This window comes from Mustelus asterias, chromosome 1 (genome assembly GCF_964213995.1).
Source record: "Mustelus asterias chromosome 1, sMusAst1.hap1.1, whole genome shotgun sequence".
NCBI lineage: Eukaryota > Metazoa > Chordata > Chondrichthyes > Carcharhiniformes > Triakidae > Mustelus > Mustelus asterias.
The window spans coordinates 39,275,757-39,292,667 of NC_135801.1; the positions used below are offsets into that span (position 1 = coordinate 39,275,757).

At 47.1% G+C, this 16,911-nt stretch overlaps 1 protein-coding gene across 1 annotated transcript in view; it reads right to left on the minus strand.

Annotated features, from left to right (window-relative positions):
- LOC144506321 (scavenger receptor cysteine-rich type 1 protein M130-like) overlaps positions 1-16,108 on the minus strand; it is a 30,034-nt gene extending 13,926 nt beyond the window's left edge. The window contains exons 1-3 of the mRNA XM_078232319.1: positions 16,049-16,108; positions 15,629-15,734; positions 7,940-8,254 (exon numbers count right to left, since the gene is read on the minus strand). Of these exons, the coding sequence (XP_078088445.1) occupies positions 7,940-8,254; positions 15,629-15,734; positions 16,049-16,108 (481 nt within the window). The remainder of the gene's footprint in view (positions 1-7,939; positions 8,255-15,628; positions 15,735-16,048) is intronic.
- Positions 16,109-16,911: the final 803 nt, after the last annotated feature.

The window sequence follows — 16,911 nt, forward strand, 5'->3', positions numbered from 1 at the left end:
CATAGATCCCTGAAAGTTGGCGCCCAGGTTGATAGGGTTGTTAAGAAGGCGTACAGTGTGTTAGCTTTTATTGGTAGAGGGATTGAGTTTCGGAGCCAGGAGGTCATGCTGCAACTGTACAAAACTCTGGTGCAGCTGCATTTGGAGTATTGCGTAGAGTTCTGGTCGCCGTTTTGTAGGAAAGATGTGGAAGTGTTGGAAAGGTGCAGAGGAGATTTACCAGGATGTTTCCTGGTATGGTGGGAAAATCGTATGAGGAAAGGCTGAGGGGCTTGAGGTTGTTTTCGTTAGAGAGAAGAAGGTTAAGAGGTGACTTAATAGAGGCATACAAGATAATCAGAGGATTAGATAGGGTGGATAGTGAGAGCCTTTTTCCTCGGATGGTGATGGCTAGCACGAGGGGACATAGCTTTAAATTGAGGGGTGAGAGATATAGGACAGATGTTAGAGGTAGGTTCTTTACTCAGAGAGTAGTAAGGGCGTGGAATGCCCTGCCTGCAGCAGTAGTGGACTCATCAACATTAAGAGCATTCAAATGCTTATTGGATAAACATATGGATGATATTGGAATAGTGTAGATTAGAGAGGCTTTAGATTGGTTCCACTGGTCGGCGCAACATCGAGGGCCGAAGGGCCTGTACTGCGCTGTAATGTTCTATGTTCTATATCAAATCTGTTAATAGTTTTAAACATCTAAATTAGATCACCCCTTAAATCTTCCATATTCCAAGGAATACAGCCCAGCATACGTAGCCTACAATGTAACACATCTGACATTTTAGCACAGGGATTGGAAGTACTGCTGTGATTAAGAGAATTCAATCTTCTGGTTTTTCAACTTCAATCTGTTCCTGACCAGAAAACCACTTACCTGCGTTGAAGAACAAACCTCCACTGCTTCTGGATTCCATGCAACTTCTGATTGGGGCAAACATCTCCCCCCCCATCTGAGACCAAGAGTGAGAACTTTTTCAGTTTCCTACCCTCAGTCATTGGGCACCCACCAGCCTAAAAATTGAGGCTGAGTGGAGAAAGGCCATTAAGTAACCAGTTAAGGGTCTTAATAATGGCAAGGGCTCAATCACACTAAACAACACTATTTTGAAATTGGTTAGCAAATTTGAGTTACATTGGATCAATGGTGACACACAATTTGACTCTTCAAGAGTCACTTTACATTATCAGATATTTTCTGCTCAATGTCTTTTCTTGCATTTCTTTTTTAAAAAACACAGATCTTTTTTAAAATATTCAATATGCCTTTAAGTAATTTGTAGCTGAAATCTAATTTTCATGACAGCCAACAAATGAGAGTGGTGCTGACATTGCCTATGTGCAAAGTGAAACCACTATGCGGATCAGGGCAACAGCAGCTTGATAACAGATGCCCATACCAAAAACAGCACTCCACAATGCCACCTAATAACTGCCTCATATGTGCACTTGTGACAGAACCTGCCTCTTTCAGATTGTTCTTTTCAAACATCAGTAAAAGTGCAACACTCCTAACTACTGCATTACCAATGGATTTGTCGCACGTCCATCACCTTACCTGGATGGATGGACGCCGCTGCCGAGAGTAGTGCCTTGTTATATGAATGTAATTTGTTGCTGTTGAAGGGTCTGGAACAGCAAAAGGGTAGATGATTCGGAAAACTTGTTTTAAGGAGCATCTTAAGGAGGAGAGAAAGAAAGGTTTGGGGAAGTGATTCCAGAATTCAAGGCCCAGGTACCTGAAAGCACAGTTGCCAATGGTGTTACGATCAAAATAGGAGACGCTCATGAAGTTAGATATGGAGGAAAGCAGAGATTTCAGAGTGCTGTGGGGCTAAAGGAGGTTATACTGACAGGCAGAGGCAGAGGCCATCAAGGGATTTGAACAGGAGGATGTGGAACATTGGGGCTGGAGGAGTTTGCAAAAATGTGGAGATGCCGGCGTTGGACTGGGGTAAACACAGTAAGAAGTTTAACAACACCAGGTTAAAGTCCAACAGGTTTATTTGGTAGCAAAAGCCACACAAGCTTTCGAGGCTCTGAGCCCCTTCTTCAGGTGAGTGGGAATTCTGTTCACAAACAGAACTTATAAGACACAGACTCAATTTACATGAATAATGGTTGGAATGCGAATACTTACAACTAATCCAGTCTTTAAGAAACAAAACAATGGGAGTGGAGAGAGCATCAAGACAGGCTAAAAAGATGTGTATTGTCTCCAGACAAGACAGCCAGTGAAACTCTGCAGGTCCACGCAACTGTGGGAGTTACAAATAGTGTGACATAAATTCTGATTCTAGGATCGCATGATAAAGACTCAGGAGGAAAAAAGCAGAAATATTTATGTGAAATAGTGTGACATAAACCCAATATCCCGGTTGAGGCCGTCCTTGTGTGTGCGGAACCTGGCTATCAGTTTCTGCTCCGCGACTCTGCGCTGTCGTGTGTCGCGAAGGCCGCCTTGGAGAACGCTTACCCGAATATCAGAGGCCGAATGCCCGTGACCGCTGAAGTGCTCCCCAACAGGAAGAGAACAGTCTTGCCTGGTGATTGTCGAGCGGTGTTCATTCATCCGTTGTCGCAGCGTCTGCATAGTTTCCCCAATGTACCATGCCTCGGGACATCCTTTCTTGCAGCGTATCAGGTAGACAACGTTGGCCGAGTTGCAAGAGTATGTACCGTGTACCTGGTGGATGGTGTTCTCACGTGAGATGATGGCATCTGTGTCGATGATCCGGCACGTCTTGCAGAGGTTGCTGTGGCAGGGTTGTGTGGTGTCTTGGTCACTGTTCTCCTGAAGGCTGGGTAGTTTGCTGCGGACAATGGTCTGTTTGAGGTTGTGCGGTTGTTTGAAGGCAAGAAGTGGGGGTGTGGGGATGGCCTTGGCGAGATGTTCGTCTTCATCAATGACATGTTGAAGGCTCCGGAGGAGATGCCGTAGCTTCTCCGCTCCGGGGAAGTACTGGACAACGAAGGGTACTCTGTCCACTGTGTCCCGTGTTTGTCTTCTGAGGAGGTCGGTGCGGTTTTTCGCTGTGGCGCGTTGGAACTGTTGATCAATGAGTCTAGCGCCATATCCTGTTCTTATGAGGGCATCTTTCAGCGTCTGGAGGTGTCTGTTGCGATCCTCCTCATCCGAGCAGATCCTGTGTATACGGAGGGCTTGTCCGTAGGGGATGGCTTCTTTAACGTGTTTAGGGTGGAAGCTGGAGAAGTGGAGCATCGTGAGGTTATCCGTGGGCTTGCGGTACAGTGAGGTGCTGAGGTGACCGTCCTTAATGGAGATGCGCGTGTCCAAGAATGCAACCGATTCCGGAGAGTAGTCTATGGTGAGCCTGATGGTGGGATGGAACTTGTTGATGTCATCATAGAGTTGTTTCAGTGATTGTTCACCATGAGTCCAAAGGAAGAAAATGTCATCGATGTATCTAGTGTATAGCACCGGTTGAAGGTCCCGTGCGGTGAAGAAGTCTTGTTCGAACCTGTGCATGAAGATGTTGGCATATTGAGGTGCAAATTTGGTCCCCATGGCTGTTCCGTGTGTCTGGATGAAGAACTGGTTGTTGAAGGTGAAGATATTGTGGTCCAGGATGAAGCGGATGAGATGTAAAATTGCATCTGGAAACTGGCAGTTGTTGGCGCTGAGCACTGAGGCCGTTGCAGCAATGCCATCGTCATGGGGGATGCTGGTGTAGAGTGCTGAGACATCCATTGTGACGAGGAGCGCTCCTGGTTCAACTGCTCCATGTGTGCCGAGTTTCTGTAGGAAGTCCGTCGTGTCGCGACAAAAGCTGGGGGTTCTTTGTACAATGGGTTTCAGGATGCCCTCGACATAGCCGGAGAGGTTCTCGCACAGGGTCCCATTGCCCGATACGATGGGACGGCCGGGTGTGTTTGCCTTGTGTATCTTCGGGAGGCAGTAGAGATCTCCAACGCGGGGAGTACGTGGGATGAGAGCACGGAGGGTGTTCTGAAGGTCCGGATCAAAGGTCTTGATCAGAGTGTTGATCAGACCAAGACACCACACAACCCTGCCACAGCAACCTCTGCAAGACGTGCCGGATCATCGACACAGATGCCATCATCTCACGTGAGAACACCATCCACCAGGTACACGGTACATACTCTTGCAACTCGGCCAACGTTGTCTACCTGATACGCTGCAAGAAAGGATGTCCCGAGGCATGGTACATTGGGGAAACTATGCAGACGCTGCGACAACGGATGAATGAACACCGCTCGACAATCACCAGGCAAGACTGTTCTCTTCCTGTTGGGGAGCACTTCAGCGGTCACGGGCATTCGGCCTCTGATATTCGGGTAAGCGTTCTCCAAGGCGGCCTTCGCGACACACGACAGCGCAGAGTCGCGGAGCAGAAACTGATAGCCAGGTTCCGCACACACAAGGACGGCCTCAACCGGGATATTGGGTTTATGTCACACTATTTCACATAAATATTTCTGCTTTTTTCCTCCTGAGTCTTTATCATGCGATCCTAGAATCAGAATTTATGTCACACTATTTGTAACTCCCACAGTTGCGTGGACCTGCAGAGTTTCACTGGCTGTCTTGTCTGGAGACAATACACATCTTTTTAGCCTGTCTTGATGCTCTCTCCACTCCCATTGTTTTGTTTCTTAAAGACTGGATTAGTTGTAAGTATTCGCATTCCAACCATTATTCATGTAAATTGAGTCTGTGTCTTATAAGTTCTGTTTGTGAACAGAATTCCCACTCACCTGAAGAAGGGGCTCAGAGCCTCGAAAGCTTGTGTGGCTTTTGCTACCAAATAAACCTGTTGGACTTTAACCTGGTGTTGTTAAACTTCTTACTAAGTTTAACAACACCAGGTTAAAGTCCAACAGGTTTATTTGGTAGCAAAAGCCACACAAGCTTTCGGAGCTCCAAGCCCCTTCTTCAGGTGAGTGGGAATTCTGTTCACAAACGGAGCATATAAAGACACAAACTCAATTTACGTGAATAATGGTTGGAATGCGAATACTTACAACTAATCAAGTCTTTAAGAAACAAAACAATGTGAGTAGAGAGAGCATCAAGACAGGCTAAAAAGATGTGTATTGTCTCCAGACAAGACAGCCAGTGAAACTCTGCAGGTCTCGGCAACGGTGGGGGTTACAAATAGTGTGACATGAACCCAATATCCCGGTTGAGGCCGTCCTCGTGTGTGCGGAACTTGGCTATCAGTTTCTGCTCAGCGACTCTGCGCTGTCGTGTGTCGCGAAGGCCGCCTTGGAGGAACACTACAGACAGTTACTTGCAGATCCGACCAAAGAACACACCCGTCAACTCAACACTCTGATCAAGACCTTTGATCCGGACCTTCAGAACACCCTCCTTGCTCTCATCCCACGTACTCCCCGCGTTGGAGATCTGTACTGCCTCCCGAAGATACACAAGGCAAACACACCCGGCCGTCCCATCGTATCGGGCAATGGGACCCTGTGCGAGAACCTCTCTGGCTACGTTGAGGGCATCCTGAAACCCATTGTACAAAGAACCCCCAGCTTTTGTCGCGACACGACGGACTTCCTACAGAAACTCGGGACACATGGAGCAGTTGAACCAGGAGCGCTCCTCGTCACAATGGATGTCTCGGCACTCTACACCAGCATCCCCCATGACGATGGCATTGCTGCAACGGCCTCAGTGCTCAGCGCCAACAACTGCCAGTTTCCAGATGCAATTTTACATCTCATCCGCTTCATCCTGGACCACAACATCTTCACCTTCAACAACCAGTTCTTCATCCAGACACACGGAACAGCCATGGGGACCAAATTCGCACCTCAATATGCCAACATCTTCATGCACAGGTTCGAACAAGACTTCTTCACCGCACGGGACCTTCAACCAATGCTATACACTAGATACATCGATGACATTTTCTTCCTTTGGACTCATGGTGAACAATCACTGAAACAACTCTATGATGACATCAACAAGTTCCATCCCACCATCAGACTCACCATGGACTACTCTCCGGAATCGGTTGCATTCTTGGACACACGCATCTCCATTAAGGACGGTCACCTCAGCACCTCACTGTACCGCAAGCCCACGGATAACCTCACGATGCTCCACTTCTCCAGCTTCCACCCTAAACATGTTAAAGAAGCCATCCCCTACGGACAAGCCCTCCGTATACACAGGATCTGCTCAGATGAGGAGGATCGCTACAGACACCTCCAGACGTTGAAAGATGCCCTCATAAGAACAGGATATGGCGCTCGACTCATTGATCAACAGTTCCAACGCGCCACAGCGAAAAATCGCACCGACCGCTTCAGAAGACAAACACGGGACACAGTGGACAGAGTACCCTTCGCTGTCCAGGACTTCCCCGGAGCGGAGAAGCTACGGCATCTCCTCCATGGCCTTCAACATGTCATTGATGAAGACGAACATCTCGCTAAGGCCATCCCCACACCCCCACTTCTTGCCTTCAAACAACCGCACAACCTCAAACAGACCATTGTCTGCAGCAAACTACCCAGCCTTCAGGAGAACAGTGACCATGACACCACACAATCCTGCCACAGCAACCTCTGCAAGACGTGCCGGATCATCGACACAGATGCCAGCATCTCACGTGAGAACACCATCCACCAGGTACACGGTACATACTCTTGCAATTCGGCCAACGTTGTCTACCTGATACACTGCAAGAAAGGATGTCCAGAGGCATGGTACATTGGGGAAACTATGCAGACGCTGCGACAACAGATGAATGAACACCGCTCGACAATCACCAGGCAAGACTGTTCTCTTCCTGTTGGGGAGCACTTCAGCGGTCACGGGCATTCGGCCTCTGATATTCGGGTAAGCGTTCTCCAAGGCGGCCTTCGCGACACACGACAGCGCAGAGTCGCTGAGCAGAAACTGATAGCCAAGTTCCGCACACACGAGGACGGCCTCAACCGGGATATTGGGTTCATGTCACACTATTTGTAACCCCCACCGTTGCCTAGAACTGCAGAGTTTCACTGGCTGTCTTGTCTGGAGACAATACACATCTTTTTAGCCTGTCTTGATGCTCTCTCCACTCACATTGTTTTGTTTCTTACAGACTTGATTAGTTGCAAGTATTCACATTCCAACCATTATTCATGTAAATTGAGTTTGTGTCTTTATATGCTCTGTTTGTGAACAGAATTCCCACTCACCTGAAGAAGGGGCTTGCAGCTCCGAAAGCTTGTGTGGCTTTTGCTACCAAATAAACCTGTTGGACTTTAACCTGGTGTTGTTAAACCTCTTACGGAGTTTGCAAAGACAGGGAGAGGCAGGAATCAATGAAGCATTTGAACAGGAAGGTGAGAATTATCGGATTGGAGGTAGGAAATGGATGAGGGCCCTGGAGTGATCTGGACAGAAGAATGTGAATCAAAGATCCAGAGTAAGTTACAGAGGGAGAGAGAGAAAGGGAGGGGACGGCACAGTAGCACAGTGGTTAGCACTGCAGCTTCACAGTGCCAGGGACCCGGGTTCGATTTCCAGCTTGGGTCACTGTCTGTGTGGAGTTTGCATGTTCTCCCCATGTCTGCGTGGGTTTCGTCCGGGTGCTCAGGTTTCCTCCCATATTCTGAAAGACGTGCTGGTTAGGTGCATTGACCCGAACAGGCGCCAGACAATGGCGACTTGGGAAATTTCACAGTAACTTCATTGCAGTGTTAATATAAGCCTTATTTGTGACTAATAAATACACTTTAACTTTGAAGAAAGGGTCGTGGATGGATTTAAACATGATGATGTGAATTTTAAAGTATCAAAACTGCTGGAACAATCCATTATTGTACTGGAGCTGAGAGCTCCTTGCTCTGACATCAGCTTTCCAGTATATATTGGTGAACTGAGCCACTCAACCAAAAAGAGAATCCTGCTCTCCTAAAGGAGAACCCACTCAGTCAAGCAGAGAACTCCACTCACCTGAACAGGTCACTCCAATATCCTTTGTGTGTGTGGAGCTATTCCCCACCTGTGGGTTGGCTAAGCACTGATCGAGGGAAATCTCTCTCCCGTCACACCTCCATTCTTTCAACCAGATGTCCCCAATCCCCTCTCCATAGTAGGTATTTTGTGTTGCTGACAGGGCTGACCCACAATTCAACACTCTGCAGATTACATTTGTTGCGTTAACATTCTCGTCGTTGCCATAGATGGTCCCCCAGGTAGCTTTACGATAAACCTCAACTCTCCCAGAGCACATGTTAGTACCGTTCACCAGCCGGATGGGTACTGGACCTGGAATAGAGATCAAGAAATGTTAGAAACCTTTCTGGTTTTGACTAGAATGATCTAGAATTTACTGTAATTATGGATCTGAGGTGGGAATGGGTTTGGAGTTTGGGGGTTGTGTGCTTGGGTGAGGTTATCAGTGAGCATTTAAATGTCATAAGTTGCCATTAATGAACAGACTGGGATCTAAGCCACCCACTCTGTAACATAGAAACATAGAAAATAGGAGTAGGAGGAGGCCATTTGGCCCTTCGAGCCTGCTCCACCATTCATTAAGATCATGGCTGGTCATCCAACTCAATAGCCTAATCCTGCTTTTTTCCCATAACCTTTGATCCCATTTGCCCCAAGTGATATATCCAGCCACCTCTTGAATGCATTCAATGTTTTGGCATCAACTACTTCCTGTGGTAATGAATTCCAGAGGCTAACCACTCTTTGGGTGAAGAAATGTCTCCTCACGTCCACCCTAAATGGTCTACCCTGAATCCTCAGACTGTGACCCTGGTTCTGGACCCCCCACCATTGGGAACATCCTGCCTGCATTTATCCTGTCAAGACCTGTTAGAATTTTATAAGTCTCTATGAGATACCCCCTCATTCGTCTGAACTCCAGCGAAAACAATCCTAACCTAGTCAATCTCTCCTCATACATCAGTCCCACTGTTCCCAAATCAGCCTGGTAAACCTTCGCTGCACTCCCTGAAGAGCAAGAACATCTTTCCTCAGAAAAGGAGACCAAAACTGCACACGATACTCTAGGTGTGGCCTCATCAAGGCCCTATATAGTTGCAACAACACATCCCTGCTCCTGTAGTCAAAACCTCTCGCAATGAAGGCCAGCATGCCATTTGCCTTCTTTACCACCTGCTGCACCTGCATGCTTACCTTCAGTGACTGGTGTACAAGGACACTCAGGTTACGGTGCACACTCCCCTCTCCCAATTTACAGCCATTCAGGTAGTAATCTGCCTTCGTGTTTTTGCTTGCAAAGTGAGTAACCTCACACTTATCCAAATTATACTGCATCTGCCATTGATTAGCCCACTCACCCAACCTGTCCAGATCATTCTGAAGGATCTCTGCATCCTTGTCACAGTTCACCCTCCCACCCAACTTGGTATCATCTGCAAACTTTGAGATATTACATTTTGTTCCCTCATCCAAATCATTAATATATATTGTGAATAGCTGGGGTCCCAGCACCGATCCCTGTGGCACCCCACTTGTTACTGCCTGCCAATTTGAAAAGCACCCATTAATTCCCATTCTTTGTTTCCTCTCTGCCAATCAGTTTTCTATCCATCTCAATACACTTCCTCCAATCCCTTGCACGATAATCTCTTGTGCGAGACTTTGTCAAACACTTTCTGAAAGTCCACATATACCACATCTACTGGTTCCCCCTTGTCAACTCTACTAGTTACATCTTCAAAGAATTCCAACAGATTTGTCAAGCATGATTTCCCCTTCATAAATCCATACTGACTCTGTCTGATCCTGCCACTGCTTTCTAAATGCTCTGCTATAAAGTCCTTGATAATGGATTTGAGAATTTCCCCCACTACCGGTGTTAAGCTTACTGGTTTATAATTCCCTGTTTTCTCTCTATCTCCCTTTTTGAATATTGGAATGACATTCGCTACCCTCCAATCTGCAGGGACTGTTCCAGAGAATTATAGAATCCTGGAAGATGAACACCAATGCATCCATTATTTCTGGAGCCATTTCCTTAAGTACTCTGGGATGTAGATTATCAGGCCCTGGGGATTTATCCGCCTTCGATCCCATCAATTTTCCCAGTGCCATTTCTCTACTAATACTGATCTCCCTCAGTTCTTCCCTCTCACTAAAACACATTCAGACCTTAAATTCTGTTTAAACCTCTTGGAGTTTACTTTTCTCTGTACAGTTTCTGTTAACATGGAGGTTCTAGTTGACATGCACCAACCGACTGTCATGTTATTATAATGATATAATACTTTCAGCCTATTTACTGTACAAGATACAACGCACCAATCACTCATACTGTAAACACATTGCGAGTTTAAACACATTGTGAGTTTATTTATTAAGATGATGCATGTGAAAATATTTACACATAGCTATGAGGATTCAAGATGTCAGCGCTGCGCTCAAAGCAAAAGTGAAACTAAGATCGGATTACATGACACATAAGAACATAAGAACTAGGAGCAGGAGTAGGCCATCTGGCCCCTTGAGCCTGCTCCGCCATTCAATAAGATCATGGCTGATCTTTTTGTGGACTCAGCTCCACTTACCTGCCCGCTCACCATAACCCTTAATTCCTTTACTGTTCAAAAATGTATCTATCCTTGCCTTAAAACATTCAATGAGGTAGCCTCAACTGCTTCACTGGGGAGGGAATTCCACAGATTCACAACCCTTTGTGTGAAGAAGTTCCTCCTCAACTCAGTCCTAAATCGGCTTCACCTTATTTTGAGGCTATGCCCCCTAGTTCTAGTTTCACCCACCAGTGGAAACAACTTCCCTGCTTCTATCTTATCTATTCCCTTCATAATCTTATATGTTTCTATAAGATCTCCCCTCATTCTTCTGAATTCCAATGAGTATAGCCCCAGTCTACTCAGTCTCATCTCATAAGCCAACCCTCTCAACTCCGGAATCAACCTCGTGAATCTCCTCTGCACCCCCTCCAGTGCCAGTATATCCTTTCTCAAGTAAGGAGACCAAAACTGTACACAGTATTCCAGGTGTGACTTCACCAGCACCTTATACAGCTGCAACATAATCTCGCTGTTTTTAAACTCCATCCCTCTGGCAATGAAGGACAAAATTCCATTTGCCTTCTTAATTACCAGCTGCACCTACAAACCAACTCCTTGAGATTCCTGCACAAGGACACCCAGGTCCCTCTGCACAGCAGCATGCTGCAATATTTTACCATTTAAATAATAGTCCATTTTGCTGTTATTCCTACCAAAATGGACGACATCACATTTACCAACATTGTACTCCATCTGCCAGACCCTCGCCCACCCACTTAGATTATCTATATCCCTTTGCAGACTTTCAGCGTCCTCTGCACACTTTGCTCTTCCACCCATCTTAGTGTCATCTGCGAATTTTGACACACTACACTTGGTCCCCAACTCCAAATCATCCATGTAAATCGTAAACAATTGCGGTCCCAACACTGATCTCTGAGGCACACCACTAGTCACTGATCGCCAACCAGAAAAACACCCATTTACCCCCACTCTTTGCTCTCTGTTAGTTAACTAATCCTCTATCCATGCTAATACATTACCCGTAACACTGTGCACCTTTATCTTATGTAGCAGTCTTTGGTGCGGCACCTTGTCAAATGCCTTCTGGAAATCCACATTTCCCTTTCAGTGATGTCATGCTGTTGTAAATTACAAAAGAGGTCACAATCTATGATGAAGAAACTGTGAGAAAGGCAATCATATTCTTCAGAAAACTTAGAATGGTGTCAGAGCATGTACAGCTCAGAAAAAGGCCATTTGTCCAATTGATTGTTGCTTGCAGTTATGCTTTTTCAAAAATTCATTTATGGGACATGGGCAATGCTGGCTTCACCAGCATTTATTGCCCACCCTAGTTGCCCCTGAGAAGGTGATGGTGAGCTGTCTTCTTGAACCACTGCAGACCCTGTGGTACAGATACATCACAGTAAGAAGTCTCACAACACCAGGTTAAAGTCCAACAGGTTTATTTGGCAGCACTAGCTTTCAGAGCTCCAAGCACCTTCTTCAGGTGAGGGAGGACTCATGTTCACAAACAGGCCATATAAAGACACAAACTCAATTTACAAGATAATGGGTGGAATGCGAGTCTTTACAGGTAATCAAGTCTTAAAGGTACAGACAATGAGAGTGGAGAGAGGGGTAAGCACAGGTTAAAGAGATGTGTATTATCTCCAGCCAGGACAGTTGGTGAGATTTTGCAAGTCCAGGCAAGCCATGGGGGTTACAGATAGTGTGACATGAACCCAAGATCCCGGTTGAGGCCGTCCTCATGTGTGCGGAACTTGGCTATCAGTCTCTGCTCAGTGATTCTGCATTATCGTGTGTCGTGAAGGCCGCCTTGGAGAACGCTTACCCGAAGATCAGAGGCTGAATGCCCGTGACTGCTGAAGTGTTCCCCGATTGGAAGGGAACACTCCTGCCTGGTGATTGTTGAATGGTGTTCATTCATTCATTGTAGTAGTGTCTGCATGGTCTCACCAATGTACCATGCCTCGGGACATCCTTTCCTGCAGCGTATCAGGTAGACAACGTTGGCCGAGTTGCAAGAGTATGTACCGTGTACCTGGTGGATGGCGTTCTCACGTGAGATGATGGTATGTGTGTCGATGATCTGGCACGTCTTGCAGAGGTTGCTGTGGCAGGGTTGTGTGATGTCGTGGTCACTGTTCGCCTGAAGGCTGGGTAGTTTGCTGCGGACAATGGTCTGTTTGAGGTTGTGCGGTTGTTTGAAGGCAAGAAGTGGGGGTGTGGGAATGGCCTTGGCGAGATGTTCGTCTTCATCGATGACATGTTGAAGGCTCCGGAGAAGATGTCGTAGTTTCTCCCCTCCGGGGAAGTACTGGATGACGAAGGGTACTCTGTCCGCCGTGTCCCATGTTTGTCTTCTGAAGAGGTCGGTGCGGTTTTTCGCTGTGGCACGTCGGAACTGTCGATCGATGAGTCGAATGCCATATCCTATTCTTATGAAGGCATCTTTCAGCGTCTGTAGGTGTCTGTTGCGATCCTCCTCATCTGAGCAGATCCTGTATATACGGAGGGCTTGTCCGTAGAAGATGGCTTCTTTAACATGCTTAGGGTGGAAACTGGAGAAGTGGAGCATCGTGAGGTTATCCGTGGGCTTGCGGTAAAGTGAAGTGCTGAGGTGACTGTCCTTGATGGAGATGCGTGTCCAAGAATGCAACCGATTTCGGAGAGTAGTCCATGGTGAGTCTGATGGTGGGATGGAACTTGTTGATGTCATCATATGGTTGTTTCAATGATTGTTCACCATGAGTCCAAAAGAAGAAAATGTCATTGACGTATCTAGTGTATAGCATCGGTTGAAGGTCCTGTGCGGTGAAGATATCTTGTTCGAACCTGTGCATAAAGATGTTGGCATATTGAGGTGCGAATTTGGTCCCCAAGGCTGTTCCGTGTGTCTGGATGAAGAACTGGTTGTTGAAGGTGAAGACGTTGTGGTCCAGGATGAAGCGGATGAGTTGTAAAATTGCATCTGAAAACTGGCAGTTGTCGGCGTTGAGTACTGAGGCCGTTGCAGCAATGCCATCGTCGTGGGAGATGCTGGTGTAGAGTGCCGAGACGTCCATTTTGACGAGGAGTGCTCCTGGTTCAACTGCTCCATGTGTGCTGAGTTTCTGTAGGAAGTCCGTAGTGTCACGACAGAAGCTGGGGGTTCTTTGTACAATGGGTTTCAGGATGCCCTCGACATAGCCGGAGAGGTTCTCACACAGGGTCCCATTGCCTGATACGATGGGACGGCCAGGTGTGTTTGCCTTGTGTATCTTCGGGAGGCAGTAGAGATCTCCAACGCGGGGAGTACGTGGGATGAGAGCAAGGAGGGTGCTCTGAAGGTCCGGATCAAAGGTCTTGATCAGTCTGTTGAGTTGACAGGTGTGTTCTTTGGTCGGATCTGCGGGGTAACTGTCTGTAGTGTTCCTGGTTGTTCAGTTGTCGGTACACTTCTTTGCAGTAATCCGTTCTGTTCAGTATGACGATGGCCCCTCCTTTGTCTGCTGGTTTGATGACAATGTTGCGGTTGGTCTTGAGAGCATGGATGGCATTGCGTTGTGCTTGGGTAACGTTCGGGGCCGTCTTGTGAGTGCGGCTAATGAATCTGGCATTGACACACCTCCTGATGGCTTGGGCATACATGTCGAGTCGAGGGCAGCGGCCTTCCGGAGGAGTCCAATTCGACTCTTTCCTCTTCGGTCGCTGCACCGCAGATCTCTCTGTTGGCTGTTCCGGTTCATTGGCTGTCTCATTGTGTTCGCTGTTGGCCTCTTGGTACATCAGCAGAGATGGGGCGGCACGGTAGCACAGTGGTTAGCACTGCTGCTTCACAGCTCCAGGGTCCCGGGTTCGATTCCCGGCTCGGGTCACTGTCTGTGTGGAGTTTGCACATTCTCCTCGTGCCTGCGTGGGTTTCCTCCGGGTGCTCCGGTTTCCTCCCACAGTCCAAAGATATGCGGGTTAGGTTGATTGGCCAGGTTTAAAAAAAAAAAATTGCCCCTTAGTGTCCTGAGATGTGTAGGTCAGAGGGATTAGCAGGTAAATATGTGGGGGTAGGGCCTGGGTGGGATTGTGATCGGTGCAGACCCGATGGGCCGAATGGCCTCCTTCTGCACTGTAGGGTTTCTATGATTTCTATGATCAGCAGAGCTGTCGGGAGGGAGTTCCAAGATTTTGACCCAACGACCGTGAAGGAATAGCAATATAGTTCCAAATCAGAATGGTGAGTGGCTTGGAAGGGGATTTCCTGATGGTGGTACTCCCATGTATCTTGCATCCTTGTTCTTCTAAATGGTATTGATCATGGGTTTGGAAGCTACTGCCTAAGAAGCCTTGGTGAGTTCCTACAGTACATTCTGTAGATGGTACTCACTGCTAGCACTGTGCATCAGTGGTGAAGGGAGTGAATGGTTGTGTATGGAGTGCCAATCAAGTTGGCTGCTTTGTCCCAGATAGTGTCAAGCTTCCTGTGTTGTTGGAGCTGCACTCATCAAGGCAAAAGAGTATTCTATCACACTGTTGACTTGTATTTCATACGGACCAGCTAGTGGGGGTATTTACAGACATCTTTAATGACAGTCTTCTTGTATTTGCATCCATTACCGAATATTCTTTGCTGCTACTGGGAGTAAGTTCATCGTCATCACCATCTATTCTACTGGGGATACAACCGGTCGGGTGTCTGCTATTGGTAGCCAACTCAAAGCATCTGCATTGGCTATTCAGCCTCCTGGACAGTGTTTCAATCAATAATGATAAGCGGCCAGGAATAAAGTCTATTGTTAGATTCAGGCTGATGCTATTGGTGGCACTGCCTTGTCTTCCTTTAGCAGTCCTAGTAGTGGCTTGTGATCCGTGAGAATGATCACAAGTAGATACTGGTGAAATTTCTAAACCCCGATAATCACTGCCAACCTTTCTTTTTCAATATGGGTGTGTTTGTGTTCTATGATAGCCAAGGTCTGGAAGCATATGCAATTGGGCATTCATCTCCGTTTGGCCACCTATGTGCCAATACCGTCCCGATTCCATACGGGGACACACCGCAGGTCAGCAATAGTTCTTTCCTGAGACAGTAATGTGCCAGAATGTTCAACGAGGAAAGCTGTTGCTTTACTTTGCTGAAAGCCAAGAATTGCCTGGAAGTTCATTTCCAAGGTTGGTCCTTTTTTAGTAATTGATGTAATGGGGCTAGGATGGAGGCAAGGTTGGGTATAAATCTTCTGTAATAGGTTATCAACCCCAGAAATGATCTTAGCTCCTGGATGGATGTGAGAGCTGGGGCACCTTTGATCGCCTGCACCTTGTCTTCCAACAGGTGTAGACGAGACTTGTCTACTCCAAACTCCAGATAGGTCACTGGGGGACCTGGAATACACATTTTTCCCACGCCTGCTTTGGAAAATCGCCTCAGGACTTTCTCTAGGTGTTCCTTATTCATTTTCCCTGTTATGAAGATGTCATGATGTGGAGATGCCGGCGTTGGACTGGGGTAAACACAGTAAGAGTTTTAACCTGGTGTTGTTAAAACTCTTACTATGAAGATGTCATCCAGATAAACAGCCACCTGAAATAGGCCTTGCAAGATATTTTCCATCGTTCGCTAGAAAATTGGGCAGGCTGATGATACCCCAAATGGCAATCTTGTGTATTGGAAAAGACCTTTGTATGTATTAATTGTTTTATTCATGTGTGGTGTGGTATTGGAGAGGTTGATTCTATTGTTAAATAAATCACTAAGTTTTGAAACTCGTTTGGAGTCCGTCTTGCCTCTTCTTCTCCCATCAACACACTCTGGCGAGGTCACAGTTTCAATATCCCTTACCATAAATCCGGAGTCTAGAACCGAGGGTGATCTGAGCGATTCGAACCCGCTCACTCAAGGGAGACAGCTGGTCAGGAGATAAAGAACAGAGTCTCTCTGTTCTCTTTCTTGGAGACCTACTCGAGTGGAGTGGGTGCAGGGTGACCGTTATCCCACCGACAAGGGAGAGAATCACTCAGGCCTTGGGGGCGGTTTTGGGATGGCTGTGTGATATCAGTATCAGGTTACCGGTCAGGTATAAACGGTGAGCCTGGTTCAGCGCTCTCTCCTGCGGAGTTGCCCCAGTGCAGCATTCCCCGGCCTTTGAAATTTCAAGGCCTGTAAGAGAGAGACACTCACAGCTATCGGCAGACCCCCAAATACCCGCCTGTAAGTGGAGTAAAGAGAAAGATCATGCTACAATGGCGACCGCGACAGGACTCCGGTGGTCTGGGATATGTGACTTGCCAGAGGGGGTGAGGGAAAGAAGCAAGATGGAGGAGGGAATCTCCTCTTATCTATTTAAAAAAATCAACCTTACCAAAAAATGGGTGATAGCGCTCACAACAATAGAGCAGCCCGCAGCTGCTGCCGTG